At 42.8% G+C, this 18643-nt stretch overlaps 2 protein-coding genes across 2 annotated transcripts in view; one reads left to right on the top strand and one right to left on the bottom strand.

The window, feature by feature from the left end:
- LOC109938364 (solute carrier family 13 member 3) overlaps positions 1 to 8874 on the top strand; it is a 46939-nt gene extending 38065 nt beyond the window's left edge. Inside the window, exon 8 of the mRNA XM_048608537.1 lies at positions 8800 to 8874. Within this exon, the coding sequence (XP_048464494.1) occupies positions 8800 to 8874 (75 nt within the window). The remainder of the gene's footprint in view (positions 1 to 8799) is intronic.
- A 661-nt stretch (positions 8875 to 9535) lies between these two features.
- On the bottom strand, positions 9536 to 16227 carry LOC109918943 (osteoclast stimulatory transmembrane protein). The gene is made up of 2 exons (XM_048608536.1): positions 15169 to 16227; positions 9536 to 9916 (listed from the first exon to the last, which is right to left on the bottom strand). The coding sequence occupies exons 1-2, from the start codon at positions 16225 to 16227 to the stop codon at positions 9536 to 9538; spliced, it is 1440 nt and encodes a 479-aa protein (XP_048464493.1).
- Positions 16228 to 18643: the final 2416 nt, after the last annotated feature.

The raw sequence follows: 18643 nt of genomic DNA, 5'->3' as shown, positions 1-18643 counted from the left end.
ATTTTGGTAGGAATAACAGCAAAATGGACTATGTTTTAAATGGTAAAAAATTGCAGCACGTTGCTGTGCAGGGGGACTTGGGTGTCCTTGTGCATGAATCGCTAAAAATAGGATTGCAGGTGCAGCAGGTAATTAAAAAGGCAAATGGAATTTTGTCTGTCATTGCTAGAGGGATGGAGTTTAAAAACATGGAGGCTATGCTGCAGCTGTGTAGGGTCCTGGTGAGGCCACACCTGGAGTACTGTGTGCAGCTTTGGTAACCTTATTTGAGAAGGGATATACTAGCACTGGAGGGGGTGCAGAGGAGATTCACTTGGTTGATTCCAGAGTTGAGAGGGTTGGATTATGAGGAGAGACTGAGTAGGCTGGGATTATACTCATTGGAATTCAGAAGAATGAGGGGAGATCTTATAGAAACATATAAGATTATGACGGGAATAGATAGGGTGGAGGCAGGGAGGTTGTTTCTACTAGCAGGTGAAACTAGGACTAGGGGGTATAGCCTCAAAATAAAGGAAAGCAGATGTAGGACTGAGGTCAGGAGGAACTTCTTCACCCAAAGGGTTGTGAATCTGTGGAATTCCCTGCCCAGTGAGGCGGTTGAAGCTACCTCGCTGAATGTGTTTCAGGCAAGGCTAGATAAATTTTTGAACATTAAAGGAAATAAGGGCTATGGTGAGTGGGCGGGTAAGTGGAGCTGAGTCTCAAAAAGATCAGCCATGATCTTCTTAAATGGCGAGGCAGGCTCGAGGGGCCAGATGGCCTACTCCTGCTCCTAGTTCTTATGTTCTTATGTTATGTTCTTATAAGCCTTAGTGGGACGTGTGTTTGGAGTAGCAGAGATAGAGAGAGTGTGAGGTTGTCGAAGGAAGTGTGTGGTATTTTCCTTGGCCAAGCAGAAAAGATCATTGATCTTCTTGTGGCACTGCTGGCTGTCCCTCTGGACCATGGAGGCTACTCTTATTCCCCTGGCAGCAGACTGCCAGGGTCTGGTATTGTGGCTTGCTCTGGTGGTCATCCTGGGAGACGATGCCTCTCCATTGCATCAGTCCAAATTGCAGCTTGCAATTTACTCATGTTATTTTCTATGGAGGAAGTGAGGACCTACAGATAATTGAACTGTAATGGTTATTAAAGTAGGGACATTAACCTGGGCCATTCTGAAGAATTGGGTCGTGCCCTGGTGGTGGTTGGGTTTGGGCCCTGACAGCAGCTTCTCTCAATTCCCACATGAGGGCACAATGCAGAAATGCACATAACAGGGAGGTTGGAGGAGGAGGAGGAGCTCAGTAAGTACGACTCAGTGGGAAGGAAGGGCGTGTGTGACTGAATGAGGAAGATGGGTGGGAGGGCATGAGTGAGTGGGTGGGATGGATACAAGGGCATGAATGAGGACCTGAGGGCTGACTGTCTAGAGAACATATGAGTTGAAGCAGTGAGGAGGGCGTGCCTAAAAAGCATGACCAATACTCATAAAAATGTGTCTGTAAAGATTGTCAGTTTCTTGAGTCTCTCAAACATCCAGAGTTTGTCAAACACTGAGCTGCAAAACTGTTTTTTTAAGTGGATTGGAGATGTACCGTGAGGATGGTATGTGTCCAATGCCAATCTGACACCTGTACCATGTGCCAGCCTGTGGCAAACACTGAGGTACTTTAACCAAAAGGTCATGACTTAACCTTTCCCAGGTTCAGAAAATTTGGCCACCCGTGTTCTACTAGATCATAGCTGATCAGTGCCATAACTTTATTCATCCACTCTTTTGTTTCTACATTTCTCCCTTTATGCCCTAATAGAACAAAATTCCATCAATCCCAATTGTGAAAGTATGTGTAGGCTGGAGCTATGGATAGTGATGGTAGAATCTCCAATTTACTTTCCATTACAAAGCTGAGCAGGAATTTCTCCCACTCTTACTGTTTGAATTTGATCTGCATTGGAAACGTTTTCCTCATTTCTAACACTTTATATAGATCCCCTCTCAACCTTCTAAATTTAAGGCAATTGCAGGCCTAGTGTGAAGACACCTGTTTTCTGAAGCAAAACGTGATCTTTTTACCCAAATTGATTTGGGATAGCATACATCAGTGCAAACATTTCGCCCTCACCCTGATGGGATACATACTTACAACTATAGATTACCAATGCTGACATCTTCCACTTTAAACTGCAATCAGATAAATAACATTTCACAACTGTACATCCTGGGTTAAAATTGTGCATTGGGTTTATTAACAAGTAAGACCAAACAGAAGGAAATGCAAATGGTAGATTACATCAGATTACAGAAATTAACTTGTGGTGTCTGTTTCAAAATAATAGGTGGAATCTTCTCAGTCTCTGAACAATATTCGGATGAGATTGTCAATAATGAGATTCTCAATGTCGAGGGCAAAATGTCCAATTCTCCAACTGTATGTTTAACGGTGAGATGAGGATCTCGTTAGTTAGCAGTGCGAGGCCTATTTACACCATTTGCATGGATTAACGTGGCATTATTAGTTAATCTTGCCTCATTCTCCCACCCATTGGATAGACGCTAGATGGCAAAAAATATTCCCAGCATGAAACTCAGAAGAGATAGCTGGCAATTCCAGCTCACGGGTTGCTCCCGTGACCTTCCATCATGGAAATCAGTCACAAAAATCTCAGGATATGCTCCACGGTGCTGGCATTCATCTCCATTCACATACATTGGCATTGGGCACCTACCAGCCTCGGCGCATCCTCATGGTACATCTCCAATCTACTTAATGTACGGTTTTGCAGTTCAGTGCTGCACTTTAGCGTGGACTGACAGAATGCTGCTGCCTGGACACTCTATGTACGGGAACAAATACCCATCTTAGGGATCTAACCAGGGTGCATCTCACTCACTCTCTTAACACTTGCTGACTTTGCTCCTGCTTGGATGCTTATAGCATCCCTGCCTTGCCTTGCCTTTTAGTGCTTCTCTCTCTCAGCCAGAGCATAAACTTTCACATGACCTCTGTCTTGTTTTGCCTTTCAGTGTAGGTATAATGCCAGGCAGCTTGTCATGGCTGTTAGCAGTTATTGGTCAAGAGGGGTGGACAAATTTCTGTACGGTACCATGCTATGCCAATCTGCACCATGTGCCAGCATGTGGCAAAAACAGGTGCTTTAACCAAGTGGTCATATTTCATAGTCTAAGGGGAATAATCCTCAGTCAGGTCTAGGGAGACATCTTTCAGTCAGGCTGGTCCAGCATAATAAGTCAAGAGCAATGTCTGTTATCAGTGCAGGGGCTTGGAGACATCAGTAGGTCACTTGTGGTGGACAGGATCAGGGGGTCCACTTCTGTAAAGTCCAGGAAGTGTGTCATGGTTAGTCCTGCATGTCCAGTATAAACATATTTTGATTTTGATTTTATTGTCATGTGTATTTTAAATTAAGAATACAATAAAATGCTGTGAAAATCTTTCATTTGTCATCACAGTACAGCACCATTGTGAATAATTTAAGAATAAGGGGAAACAAAATAAAACTCGAAGAGAGTCTATCAGTCCTGAGCCAGTTCATTACCATCAATGATGCCTGCGTCACCATCCCTGCAGCATCCCTGTCTACACCGGGCACAACTAGGGTCAAAGTTGCCGATCTTCAGGTGCCATTTTGCTTGCTGGCCCAATATTCCATGCCATCGGCTCGCCCCTGCCTGCTCCGGATCCACCATCAGAGTCACATCTCTCGTTGCTGGGCCCACCTCATCAAAGTTGCTGTCAGATCCCAGTCTGTAAATTATGCTCAATCAATATCCCTGGTGTCAGTCAATAGAGCACTCCATGGTACTCCCAGTCGAGAGCTGCAGTAAGTCATTTGGGGAGCTGCACAGAGATCAGTCAGGGATCCAGTCAGATAGTACGAAGAGCTGTCTGTCGAAGTCAGTCAGAGCCTGGACCATGGTTGAGGTGAAAAAGAAGACTGATGGAGGCAAAGTGGTGGACATTGTCCATATGGATATCAGCGAAGTATTTGACAAGGTTCCGCATGGTCGACTGGTTGGTAAGGTTAGATCACCTGGGATCCTGGGGGACCTAGCCAATCAGATACAAAATTGACTTGAAGGTAGGAGATAGAGGGTGGAGGTAGAGGGTTGCTTTTCGGACTGGAGGCCTGTGACCAGCGGTGTGCCACAAGGATTGGGGCTGGGTCCACTGCTTTTAGCCATTTATTTAATTGATTTGGAAGTGAATATAGGAGGCATAGTTAGTAAGTTTGCAAATGACATCAAAATAGGTGGTGTCGTGGACAGTGAAGAAGATTATCTCAAAGTAAAATGGGACCTTGATCAGATCGGCAAATGGGCTGAGGAGTGGCAGAATGGAGCTTAATTTGGATAAATATGAAGTTTTGCATTTAGGTAAGGCAAATCTGGGCAGGACTTATACAGTTAAAGGTAAGGCCCTGAGGAGTATTGGCGAATAAAAAGATGTAGGGATGCAGATGCACATTTCCCTGTAAGTGGAGTCGCAGGTAGACAGGGTGGGAAAGAAGGTATTTGGTATGCTTGCCTTCATTGGTCAGAATATTGAGTACAGGAGTTGGGAGGTCATGTTGCAGCTATACAGGACATTGGTGAAGCCACTTGTAGAATATTGTGTACAATTGTGGATGTCCTTCTTCAGGATGTTGTTAAACTTGAGAGGGTACGGAAAAGATTTACAAGGATGTTGCCAGGGATGGAGGGTTTGAGCTACAGGGAGAGGCTGAATAAGCTGGGACTTTTTTCCCTGGACCGTTAGAGGCTGAGGGGTGACCTTATAGAAGTTTATAAAATCATGAGGGGCATGGATAGGGTAAATAGCCAAATTCTCTTTCCTAGGATGGGGGAGTCCAAAACCTGAGTACATAGGTTTTAGGTGAGAAGGGGAAGACTTATGCAGGACCTAAGGGGAAACTTTTTCACATAGAAGGTGATGCGTGTAAGAATGAGCTGCCAGAGGAAGTGGTGGAGGGGTGGGTATAATTGCAACATTTAAAAGGCATCTAGATGGGGATATGAATAGGAAGTGCTTAGAGGGATATGGACCAAATGCTGGCAAATGGGACTAGGGCAGATTGGGATGTTTGATTGGTGTGAAGGAATTGTTCTGAAGGGTCTGATTTGCATGCTGTATGATTCTGTCTGAGGCTAACCACATTGATGTGGAATCAGAATCAAAGATAGAATAGCCTATGTAATCACATAATAAATAGAGGCAGATTAGACTCATACTATCTCCCAAGCTTCCTTTACAACTCAGTAGAATCTTGTCTAATTCAATGTCTCAATACTTCCTGAACCTATTCCCAAATCCCTTGTATCCCATAGCATTCAATTTTTTTTACCTTTCAAATATCCTCTGTGGATCAGTTTTTTTTAATGATTATCCAACAGCTTTGTGGACTCTACTGATATCGACTTTTAATTTACAGACTTTCACATGAATTCATACTGTCATTGTCATTGCAGGTATGAAGGTATTTCAATATATATTAAATATAAAGGTATTTCAATATATATATTAAATAGAATAAAATACCTTCATACCTGTACTGGCATGACAATTTGAATTCAGTTCAAAATCTGAAAATTAAAAGTTGATACCAGAAATGTTCAGAAAACTGTTGGATAATCATTTTTAAAAAACTGATCCACAGAGGATATTTGAAAGATAAAAAAATTGTTATCCTTTGGATGCTATAGGATCCAAGGGATTTCAGAATAGGTTGTTATATGTATTTTTATATATATGTATATATATATATGTGTGTGTGTGTACATATAATATAAAACTTCAAAATGAAACTATATTCCTTTTTAAAAAGGATGAAGTATTGAACTGTTAAAATGGCTGCCAAGGGGGTCACCTGACTTCTTCAACTTTAGCAGCAAGTTTTCTGGAAAGTTCTGGATAGGATTTTAATAGGTTGGGTACCCGCTTAAATAGATCAAGTGATCAAAATGTTTTATGATCCTAAAATAGTTTTATCCCAAAAACTGAGAGAGACCTGGGCAGTCTTCTGAGAACCACTAACAACACCGCAGCAGCAGTGAAGGAGGGAACTTCTGTGCCATCTTGCCTTTCAAGAATCACACAGCTTTGTCTTTTAATAGTCTCCTTCAGCTTGTTTCTGAATTGCTCCAAGTAAACCTGAATGAAATTGGATCTCGTTTAACAGCTACCTGGACTGTTTTACACAGCCAGCTGAACAGGCTTTACTTCGAAGGAGTTCATTCAGATCTGAGCTACCCATCTGTAGCGATTGGAACCAGGTGGATCTTATTGACTATGAGATCCCTCATTGGGGTTGTTAACCTGGGCCGATCAGGGAGTTCTGGCTGGCGGATATAAACAGGGGATTCAGAGTCTCCTCACTTCAGGGACTGACTCCGAGCTGACTGGTCACAGCCACTGTACTGCGCACGTGTAAATATAGAGTGATTTGACGTCACGATACCAGCCTCTGTGCAGTTATTTCACCATCTGAATGTAGCTGTCCAATGTGGAAAATGTTCCCTCCTTCACTGGACTCTGAAACACAGTTCAGCTGCTGACTACTCTGGTTTTTATACTTGTAGAAATACAATAGCTTCTTTAATTTGTATGTTTCCTGGGTGTATGTTTGTAATGAATGTAGCGTAACCTTTCTGGTGTGAATAATTAATAGTCCTTGCGTAAATCCTTGAAAATCTGCGAATGGTGACTTTTAAATTGATCACACGCCAACAAGGTTTTGGGAACACACAGCAACCTTTTATCAACATTAAACTACCAACAGAAGGAAAATGGGAATTGACGATTCCAGTCTATCTCTCTTTCCAGTCCATGAAGACGTGCTGAACTGGCATGGAGGGGTTTAAAGTCTCTTTCTCTGTGATTATTAGTCAAATAATTTGACTACTACTGTATCGTATCTGCTTTTACAGAAAGAGTGGTAATCGTCATTATTTACATAACACAACTAAGTATTTCCTAAACAACAGTGGCAGATGCTATGAACAGATATAATACAATAATGAGACAGAAATAAATCTCTAATACACTTTACAACTAATTTTTATTGAAAAAGTTCATTTGGAAAACTCAATTGCTGTTCTATAACTGAGATAGTATTGTTTTCACACACACACACACACACACACTGACACGCTCACGCATGCACACACACACACGCACGTGCACACGCGCACACACATACACACACACATACACACAGAGACACACACGGACACACAGACACAGACACTCACATATGCACGCACACACACAGCTTTCCAGCAAGTAGTATTCAAAAAATGCTAATTTTCTGCAGTAAGTTCCAAACTACTTATGAGTAATAAAAAAGACACATACAACATAGGGCTTCTTGCGACAAGTAAGCAGGACAGAACTTTTATCATTTATACTGAGTACAGAAATATAAGAACAGGAATAGACCATTCAGCCCTTTGAGCCTGTTCCACCATTCAATGAGATCTTAGCTGATCTGTGGCTTAACTCCATATACCTGCCTTTGGCCCATATCCTTAATACCTTTGCTAATGAGAAAAAGCTATCTCAGATTTAAAATTAACAGCTGCATCCAGCACCCACTGCCATTTGTGGAAGAGAGTTCTAAACCTCTACCACCGTTTGTGTGGGGAAGTGCTTCCTAACATCTGTCCTGAAAGGTCTAGCCCTAATTTTTAAACTATGCTCCCTAGTTCTAGAATCCCTAACCAGCTTATCTTTATCTACCCAGATATTCCTGCTAATATTGTGAAGACGTCAATCAGATATTATGGCGGCACCGTGGCTCAGTGGTTAGCACTGCTGCCTCACAGCACCAGGGACCCGGGTTCGATTCCACCCTTGGGTGACTGTCTGCGTGGAGTTTGCACATTCTCCCAGTGTCTGCGTGGGTTTGCTCTGGTTTCCTCCCACAGTCCAAAGACGTGCAGGTTAGGTGGATTGGCTGGGCTCAATTGCCCATAGTGTTCAGGGATATGTAGATTTGGGGGTTATAGGGGATGGGTCTGGGTGGGATCCACCACGGGTTGGTGTGGACTTGTTGGGCCGAAGGGCCTGTTTCTACATTGTAGGGATTCTATATAGATCACCCCTTAACCTTCTAAATTGTGTGGAAAAATAAATTCAGGCCTGATTTGTGAAATCTCTCTTCATAAAATAACCCTGAAATCCAGTTACCGTACTTGTAAACCGACATGGCCTTCCCTCCAAGGCCAGTATATCCTTCCTAAGCTATGATGCCCAGATCTGCTCACGATATTCCACAGGGGGTCTAAACAGGCTTTTGTATAATGGCAGCATAATTTCTGCATCCTTCTCCTCTGGATATAAAGGCAAGCATTCCATTAGTCTTCTTGATTATTTTCTGCACCTGTTTGTGGCATTTTAAAGATGTATGCACCCAGAGCCCCAGGTCTCTTTGGACATCCACTGTATATAAATTCATACCATTAAGGAAGTACCCTGATCAATCCAAAATGGATAACCTCACACTTGTCTATGACCGAGCATTTAATACCAGAATATTGTCTAATTCTTTTTATCAGCCAGCTTTAGGTTTTGTGTTGTTGTTTCAGACTTTATATAATCTAAAGACAATGGCACAGAAAACAGTTGTGGCATTTGCTGAATTTTCTTTGAACTTTGAACATGTGACACACATTAAAATAATTTAGCGCTCATAAAAATAAAAAGCATGGTACCAGTGAAGCAATGAATCATAAACCCATAGTAGTTCAGCATTGAATAATGTTGGTTGTAATTATTTTATTGTTACATATTGCAGGCTACTCTCAGTTGCCTTTCGGAATCAGAGGAGAGACTCATGGGAATTCTACAGTTGTCTAACTGTGGAGGTTAAATAAATTTGGGACATCATATTATCAATGTCTGGCTGTAAGGAGCAAGCTCAATGAGCTCTCTTGTTAACTGCTTATTTTGAGACCCTGATGGGATGTCCCCTTTGATGGGATGTGGGATTCTTGTAGATTATTAGAAAGGGGAACTAAATTTTGGTGCTATGGGGCCATTTCTGGGACTTTCCAGAAATCCCATGATTCTTCAGGTGGTCAGTCCAGTCAGTAGTGAATGTTGTGGAATGAAAAAGGAATCTTTTGTCAAGTTGAACTGAATATTTTGTTTGCACGCTTGAAAGGTGAATTTGTGGTAAGTTTATTGGCTGCTTTTGGGGATGCCACCTGGTGTAATTAAAATAATTTTGTGACAGCACTTCCATGCTCTATGCATAATTTAATGCTGTGAATACCACCAAGTCAGACTGTATAATGTGCATGATCCTTCCATGACAATTATGTGCCATGCTCTGCAGTATACTACAATTAACAGTGTTTCAACCCAGCGAAATACCAAAGGGTGTTGGTTCTGAAAGTGACATACCATTAACCTGAGAGCAGTATCAATTTTCACACTGAATTTTTAAATTTAATTTTTACTCCTCTGATTTTTTAATGTATATTTCAAGATGTAAGCCAGCCAATAGGCTGCAGTCATATTTTGCATTACTATTTAAAGGTCACATTGCATTGTTCCGACACAGTAAAGACAGCGGTTTTGTTTTCAAATTGATGTTCTGAGTCTGTCAGAATTTTTTGGTGCAGATAGTTGATCCTTTCAATTTCTCGATGCTCAAAGAAGGCTGCTGAAATTTTTCTTCGTACACGCAAAGCATAGGCTTCCAAAAACACTGTTACATAAGCAATGGTGTAGAGCAGGCAGACAAAACAGATGACCTTGATGTTAGGGGGAGATGGCTGCAACATGCAAGCATCAGAAACAAAGGTGAAATCCCAATTGAATTTTGCCGTTTGGCTTATTAGAGACTTGGAAGCCGGTTTTAATAGATTGTTGATGAAGAACTTATCATTAAAAATCACCATCTTTACCTGAAAAAGACCAATTCATATTTAAAATTCTGACATAAATGTGAACATTGCACGCACAGAAAACTAAAGAATACAAAGAAAATTTTAAAGCCATCTTTATTCCAAGCTACTAATGTGTTGACAATTACAATCAACTGTGGTATTAAAATCACATCTTTATAATGGCAGCACAGTGGCTCAGTGGTTAGCATTGCTACCTCACACTGCCAGTTCCGTTACAGCCTTGGGCGACTGTCTGTGTGGAGTTTGCACATTCTCCTTGTGTCTGTGTGGATATTCCTCTAGGTGATCTGGTTTCCTCCCACAGTCCAAAGATGTGCAGGTTAGGTGGATTGACCATACTAAATTACCCATTGTGTCCAGGGATATGCAGACTAGGTGGATTAGCCACAGGAAACATTGGGTTACAGGGATGGATTAGGTCTGGGTGGGATGCTCTTCGGAGGGTCAGTTTAGACTTGATGGGCTGAATGGCCTGCTTCCACGCAGTAGGGATTCTCCGATTCGAGAGAAGAAGTAATTATTTTTGGGTTTTAACTGTAATTCTGTAAATCCCCACTCTGCAGACTTAATTTGGATATCATATATTGTGGACAGTCTAGCTTCCTTGAATGTATGTGCATCATCCTGATTTCAAAAATATTTTTGATATCAACCTATTTGGTAAAAACATAGACCAGATTTTCCACATATGCCTGATAAATGCCTGACAGCTAAACAGAAAGAAGGGTCTAGACCCAAAACGTCAGCTTTCCTGCTCCTCTGATGCTGCTTGGCGTGCTGTGTTCATCCAGCGCTACACCTTGTAATCTCAGATTCTCCAGCATCTGCAGTTCCTACTATCTCCTAAACATGTTTCATGTTACTTAGTGCTGAGCCATACAACCTAAAAGTAGCTGTAACGGACTTTAATCTGGAAGGAAGAGACTCAGAGATAGTAGGAACTGCAGATGCTGGAGAATCCGAGACAACAAGGTGCAGGGCTGGATGAACACAGCAGGCCAAGCAGCATCATAGGAGCAGAGAGGCTGACGTTTCGGGCCTAGACCCTTCATCAGAAAAGGGGGAGGGGAAGGGGGTTTTGAAATAAATAGGGAGAGAGTGGGAGGCGGATAGAAGAGGGATAGAGGAGAGGATAGGTGGAGAGGAAACAAACAGGTCGAAGAGGCGGGGATGGAGCCAGTAAAGGTGAGTGTAGGTAGGGAGTTAGGAAGGGGATAGGTCAGTCCAGGGAGGACGGACAGGTCAAGGGGGCGGGATGAGGTTGGTCGGTAGGAGATGGAGGTGCGGCTTGAGGTGGGAGGAGGGGATAGGTGGGAGGAAGAACAGGTTAGGGAGGCAGGGACGAGCTGGACTGGTTTTGGGATGTGGTGGGGGGAGGGGAGATTTTGAAACTTGTGAAATCCACATTGATACCATTGGGCTGCAGGGTTCCCAAGCGGAATATGAGTTGCTGTTCCTGCAACCTTCGGGTGGCATCGTTGTGGCACTGCAGGAGGCCCAGGATGGACATGTCGTCTGAGGAATGGGAGGGGGAGTTGAAATGGTTTGCGACTGGGAGGTGCAGTTGTTTATTGCGAACCGAGCGTAGGTGTTCTGCAAAGCGGTCCCCGAGTCTCCGCTTGGTTTCCCCGATGTAGAGGAAGCCACACCGGGTACAGCGGATGCAGTATACCACATTGGCAGATGTGCAGGTGAACATCTGCTTGATGTGGAAAGTCTTCTTGGGGCCTGGGATGGGGGTGAGGGAGGAGGTGTGGGGGCAGGTGTAGCACTTCCTGCGGTTGCAGGGAAAAGTGCCGGGTGTGGTGGCTGGAGGGGAGTGTGGAGCGGACAAGGGAGTCACGGAGAGAGTTGTCCCTCCGGAAAGCAGATAAAGGTGGGGAGGGAAAGATTGCAGATGGCGGAAGTGTCGGAGGATGATGCGTTGGATCCGGAGGTTGGTGGGGTGGTACGTGAGGACGAGGAGGATTCTTTTTTGGTTTTTATTGCGTGGACGGGGTGTGAGGGATGAGGTGCGGGAGATGTGGGAGACACGGTTGAGGGTGTTCTCGACCACCGAGGAGGGGAAGTTAGGGTCCTTGAAAAACGAGGACAACTGAGATGTACGGGAGTGGAATGCCTCATCCTGGGAGCAGATGCGGCGGAGGCGAAGGAATTGGGAATAGGGGATAGCATTTTTGCAGGAAGGTGGGTGGGAGGAGGAGTATTCTAGGTAGCTGTGGGAGTCGGTGGGCTTGAAATGAATATCGGTTTCTAGGTGGTTGCCCGATATGGAGACAGAGAGGTCCAGGAAGGGGAGAGAGGTGTTAGAGATGGTCCAGGTAAACTTAAGGTTGGGGTGGAAGGTGTTAGTGAAGTGTATGAACTGTTCGAGCTCCTCGTGGGAGCACGAGGCGGCGCCGATACAGTCATCAATGTAGTGGAGGAAGAGGTGGGGTTTAAAGCCGGTGTAGGTACGGAAGAGGGATTGTTCCACGTAGTTCTTGTTGTGAAACCCGTGAAAAAGTTGGAGAACCTCGGAATGGATCTGACATTGGCAGTGATCTGCTTGGTTCTCCACCCCAGGTGCATGCTGCCCCAGAAGAGATGAGCATTAGTCACTTGCACCAAGAAGGAAGATGATTGATCATGTGAACCATGACCAGCATAGCTTCCGCAACCAGCCTCAATCCCAACCCCACAACAGCCCCACACTCAACTGAGACCATTGCTAGTGAAGCAAATAACTTGAAATGTGTTCATGAAGAAGACCAAACCAATTGCAAACGCGCAATTCGATCTCCAGCTTGCCCAGACCAGTAGCTGAAGCCTGAGGTACAAATTTGACTGGGTTGGGGTTCCTGGAAAAAGTGTGTGTTGACTTTGAATTACCCTTTATGCCTGCACCCCAAGAAATTTCTGTTTTTGTGTACATCATTTGGACCTTTGATTAAATTGTAAATATTTCCCAGCTAGCCACAATACACCTGGTAAACCATCTGCATCTCTTGGATACATTACAACTGTCACTCACTCCCAGCTCATTGAATCATAGAATGAGGCCATTCATTCCATCATGCCTGTGGCTACCCTTTACAGTTACATGGATATTCGGCAGTCTAAGGATATAACTTTTGAGTCCTTGAATTTTCATACTTTAAACAACTCATATGAAGTATATATGACAATAATTAGGAGTCTGGCTATATACTCCCTGTTTTTGCTATTGAGCAGCCTGTTTAAGCAAGGGTTGGGGAGAAATAGCGATCAAGTTTTGAAATGAATCACTTGTCAGTCGATGGTTGTGGATGTTGAAGGTCAGACATCTCAGCTCCAGGGCATCTCTGCAGGAGTTCCTCAGAGTCGTGTGCTAGGCCCAGCTATCTACAGCTGCTTCATTAATGACCTTCCCTCCATCATAATGTTCGAAATGGGGATATTTGCTGTTGATGGGACAATATTCAGCACTGTTCGTAACTCCTCAGATATTGAAGCAGTCCATGCGTTACGGACAATATCCAGGCTTACACGGACAAGTGGAAAACAACACTCACTCCACACAAATGCCAGGCAATGACCATCTCGCATAAGAGTCAATCTAATCATTGCACATTGACATTCATCGCTGAAGTCTTCACTATCGACTTCCTACATGTTACCATTGACCAGAAACTCAACTGGTTTCGCCAGGGGGAGTCCAGAACTAGATGGCATAGGTTTAAGGTGACAGGAGAAAGATTTAAAAGGGACCTAAAGGGCAAATTTTTCATGCAGAAGTTGGTGAGTGTATGGAATGAGCTGGCAGAGGAAGTGGTGAAGGCTGGTACAATTATAACATTTAAAAGGCATCTGGATTGCTATACAAATAGGAAGGGCTTAGAGGGATGTGGGCCAAATGCTGGCAAATAGGATTAGATCAATTTAGATTATCTGGTCAGCATGGACAAATTAAACTGAAGAGTCTTTCCAGGCTGTACATCTCAATGAATCGATGACATAAAACGTAATGGCTACCAGAGCAGATCGGAGGCTACGTATACTGCAACGATTAACTGGCCTCCTCACTCCCCAAAGCCTGTCCACCATCTACAAGGCACAAGTCAGCAGTGTGATGGAATACTCCCCACTCGCCTGGATGGGTGCTGCTCCAACAACACTCAAAACGTTTGACACCAAACAGGACAAAGCAGCCGCTTGATTGCACCACATCCCCTCTCTCACTGACACTCAGTAGCAGCAGTGTGTACTATCTACAAGATGCACTGCGGAAATTTACCAAAGATCCTCAGACAGCAGTTTTCCAAACCGACAACCACTTCCAACCAGAACGATAAGGGCACCAGACACATGGGAACACCACTGCCTGAAAGTTCCCCTCCAAGTCACTCACTATCCTGGCTTGGAAATATATCGCTCAACCTTCACCGTCTCTGGGTCATATTCCTGGAATTCTGTCCCGAAGGGCTTTGTGAGTCGATGTACAGCACATGGATTGCAGTCGTTGAAGATGGCAGCTCACCACCACCTTCTGAATGGCAGCTAGGGACAGGCAATAAGTGTTGGCCGGCCAGCAACACCCAGGTCCCATGTGAGAATAAATTTTAAAAAGTGGGATCATGGCTGATCTTCTACTGAAACACTATTTTCCCTGCACTATCCTTCGATCATTTTATTGTATTGAAATATATCAATCCTAATTTGAGCCACCGAAGCCCTCTGTGGGAGAAAATTTCAAAGATTCACCACCATCTGAATTAAGAAATTCCTTCTCAACTCAGTCCTAAATGGCCTGGTCTTTATTGTGAGGCAGTGTCCCCTGGTTTTACAACCCTCAGTCAAGGGAAACATCCTTTTGTAACTACCCTGCCCACTTCTGGTAAGACTTTTATTAGTTTGAATGAGATCAGCACCCAATTCTTTCATCTATTTGATCTTTCCTTATCGGACAATCAATTATTAGTACAGTAGTTGAGCCATTCTAGTAAATCGCTTTCTGAATCGGAATAGTGTGTCTGTTCTACAACAGTAACTCACCTTCTCTATTGCATCCATATCATTTTTAGAATAGAGTGCAGGACTGTTTACACCTATCTCCCAAGTACGGTCTGTCATGTTTGACATTACTTCATTGCTTTCCAATTCTACCTCTCTAGAAATTAATCACAGCACTAAATTTATTTATCTTTTAATTGCATTATCGACATGAACATCAACCAAAGTTTCATTTTGTCTCCGGGAGGAAAACAGAACTAAAAAGATGTCATACTTACATTGAACTTAAACTCCAAAGTTATCGGTACAGGTGGAAGACCAGCAATCCGAAGCAAGATGTTTGAGGTCAGGTTGTAGACAATGAAATCTGCTGTCATGAAAATTGCAGACAAGGCTAGAAATGCTGTACAAATCACAAGTTGCTTTACACATCTGGATGCCTCATCCGAAGACATCTTCAGTCCTGTGGATCTGATTAGCTTTTTACTTGAGGTGCGACAAAGTTGGATAACCTTCGCCTTGTCCATCTGCATGAGCTGAGCCAGCCTGCTAGTTATATATACGTTGTCGAACTGCAGATCTGTCAGATAGCCCTTGAGGTACCAAGCTGATTTTAGAGACAGATAGAAGAAAACAAAGCCAGCTAGTACTCTGTTGGTATTCAAAGTTGTCTCATCAAATATGGTCTGAATTGTAGAAAAATTGCCTTGGATTTCATTGCCAATGACTTGTAGACGGTTCTTGATTGCTGACATATTGATGTCTGAATTAACATGCCATTCTGCTTTTGAAGTTGTAACTACGTTGCTCTCAGAGATTTTTTTGAAGAGCGTGGCTACATCTGCATCCATTAATGTTTTAATCTGCTTTATAACGTGTGTCGAGTTCACAAGGCTTTGCGTTGAGGTCAGAGCGACACACTGTAGCACTTGGAGAATCATCTTGATATTGCCCATCATGTTGGGGATTATGTTGATGGCAACAAGCATGAAGCATGTGGAGAAGAGCAAATCACGACCTTGTTTAGTGCCTAATGTGGGGATCACCATCGTGAACACACAACGTACAGGGTGGACCAGGAACAGAAGTAGTAACATGGCACCTGTGAATATGCAGGTTATTACATTGGATGCCAATGATCCGTATTTCAGAGATGAAAACAACCAGTTATGCAACAGTCCACCAGTGATTGCACATATACTGGAACATAACAGAAAGAGGACAAGTAGTTCTCTCCAGTCATCTGGAGTAGGTTTAGAGTAAGAAACCCATGCAAACCACATCAATTCCTTCGCTTTCTGAGCCCATTTGCTCGCATGGGAAATGGGGTTCTCCATATGAGAGTATCTGCAGGGGAAATAAATTAATCTTTAGCCAGTGAATTCTTTAAATTGGAAATTCTATTGTACCACATGCACAACAAAGTAGATTCAAACTGAGCATGACCCTAATTAGACAACCAGAAATTTCTGACTGAATTAGGGTGATGAAAGTCAAACTGATTGGTGCAATGAAAAGTTTGCCAAGGCCTTACTAATCTGGCAAAGTGAAATTCATTAAAAAACAAAAAAAATGATCTGCGGATGCACAAACCAAAACAGTGTTGGACAAACTCAGCAGGTTTGGAAACATCTGTAGAGAAAACAACTGAGTTAACATTTTGAGACTAGTGACCCTTTGACAGAATTTTCTATTTTCTGTGACTCTGTCTCTCTAAAGAAAAAAAATCACTGCCTTTTTGGAAACAGGTCAACACAAGAGCATAAAAAAAACTGGTGTAAGAGAGTACTCCTTTTAAAAAATACTGTACCATTTAACAAGATTGGGCGGCTAACGTTTGACCATGCTCGAGTGACGAAAGCTTGCTCCTTCCTCTTCCTTTGCTACAAGGCAGACTCTTTGGAGGTTAGGCCGTGCAGATTGCAGCACAGAACTCATGGTCTGCAGTACGTTAGCATTGTTTTAATATCTTATCGAGGGCACAGCACCGTCACGACATAGCAAATCTCCGTTATTTTCCATCCGTTTACAGGCATGTCACAATTTTGTGACTCAGCAAGAAGAGTGCTTGCCACCAAATCAAGTATCACCAACAATCTCATTTTGCTGTTGTTGCTTTGTTATTCAGGGTCACAGAAGATTGACAGAAGTGCAAGCCATTTTCCATGGTTATTAAAGTTAAGCGACTGTTCTTTGATAGGTTGGGGAGATAAGAAGGAAATGTGCAACATACTAAAATCAATTTCACAACTTGGTAGGGTTTCAAGTAATAGCCTCTGGCTTGTTAGTTAAATTCCGGGTTACTTCATCCATATCAGATTGCCAACTGACAGATGGTTCAGGTTTGTATGCTCGAGAGTTTGCTGTTTTGGTCTACTTTTGACTACATTGTACTAGGCCTAAATATATTGAAGTAAAACATATTCAACTAAAAGAAGAAAGCAATGTTTTTATTCAAAGTACTAGCTTCATACTGAGGAAAGAATTTTCTTTGAATTTTATTTCTTCTCAAAACTACCTGCAAGGAGACACACATACTTGTATATCCCAAACCATCTGGAACATTTCTATAGAATACTCTGAGGTTGGGATCTCAGGATAGTAGGGCATTATTTGATTGTGGCAGCAGCCTTTGGAGCTTTGATCTTGTGTGTGACTTGTTAGAGTTTGAAACCACAGACTACAACCACAACTAGAATTGGCAGGCCAGCAAGTGAGGTCCTGGTCTGGCAACTGATCTGGAACTATGAGCTGCATGCACAAAGTAATGAGACAATGGTTTCATTTCCCTAAGATTTAGAAATAAAAAGACCAAAAAAAAACTTTGTTGGTTTTTATATTTTGACTTGCAGTGTGTAATAGCTGTATTCTTCGTCAAATGTTGTGTTTTGTGCATTTCTGTCACTTGTCACTGAGTTAAAACACAGCCATTCAGTTGGAAATTCTTAGCAGCAGCCGTGCAATACATGAAATCTGGGTTCCGGACAGTGTTATCAGCATTGTACTATTTATTTATTTTTATTTTCTGGTGTGTAACTTTACAGACAGCAGCACTTGTTATCCTGAATATCATCCAGCCCAGTCCTTGTCTCATTCCATTTGTTGCTGAATCCTCATCATGTCATTTTTACCTCTAGATTACACTATTGCAGTGGAGCCCCTGCTGACCTTGTGTTCTACTCTCCACAAACTTAAACCCTGTTGCCTGTGAGTCCATTTGCACCAAATCCCACCATTCACCAATCATCCCTTAGTTTGCTGACCTAGTTTGGCTCCAGGTGAAGTAACACTTCAATTTTCAAATTCTCATCCTTGATATCAAGTCCATCTATGGCTTCTCTCTATGTCTTTAATTTCCTCCAGCCATCCGACTAATCACATTTCTCTCATTCTGGCCTCCAAACACTGCCTGGGGTTAATTGTTCCATCATTCATGGCCACTCCTTCAGTTAGCAAGACCGTTTGCTCTCAATTAGCTCCCTAAATCTTTTCCTTTTCTGTTACACTTTTCTCCATTAAGTTACCCTGTAAGTATGCCTCCTTTACCAAAGTAAAAGTAATCTATTGCTTTCTGACTTAATAACCCTTAATGAGGCTTGTACTAAAATTTGCTTTGAGACGATCCAGTGAAGTACCTTTGGAAGGCTTTATTCCATTAAAGACAATGTACAAATGCAATTTCTTGCTCTTTTTGGATCTTTGACAATACAATGCATCATCATCAACATTTTTCCAATCCATCCTAAACATGAA

The sequence above is a fragment of the Rhincodon typus genome, chromosome 19 (assembly GCF_021869965.1).
Source record: "Rhincodon typus isolate 14 chromosome 19, sRhiTyp1.1, whole genome shotgun sequence".
NCBI lineage: Eukaryota > Metazoa > Chordata > Chondrichthyes > Orectolobiformes > Rhincodontidae > Rhincodon > Rhincodon typus.
The sequence above is the reverse complement of the archived record's forward strand: the minus strand, read 5'-3'. Positions and strand labels throughout refer to the sequence as shown.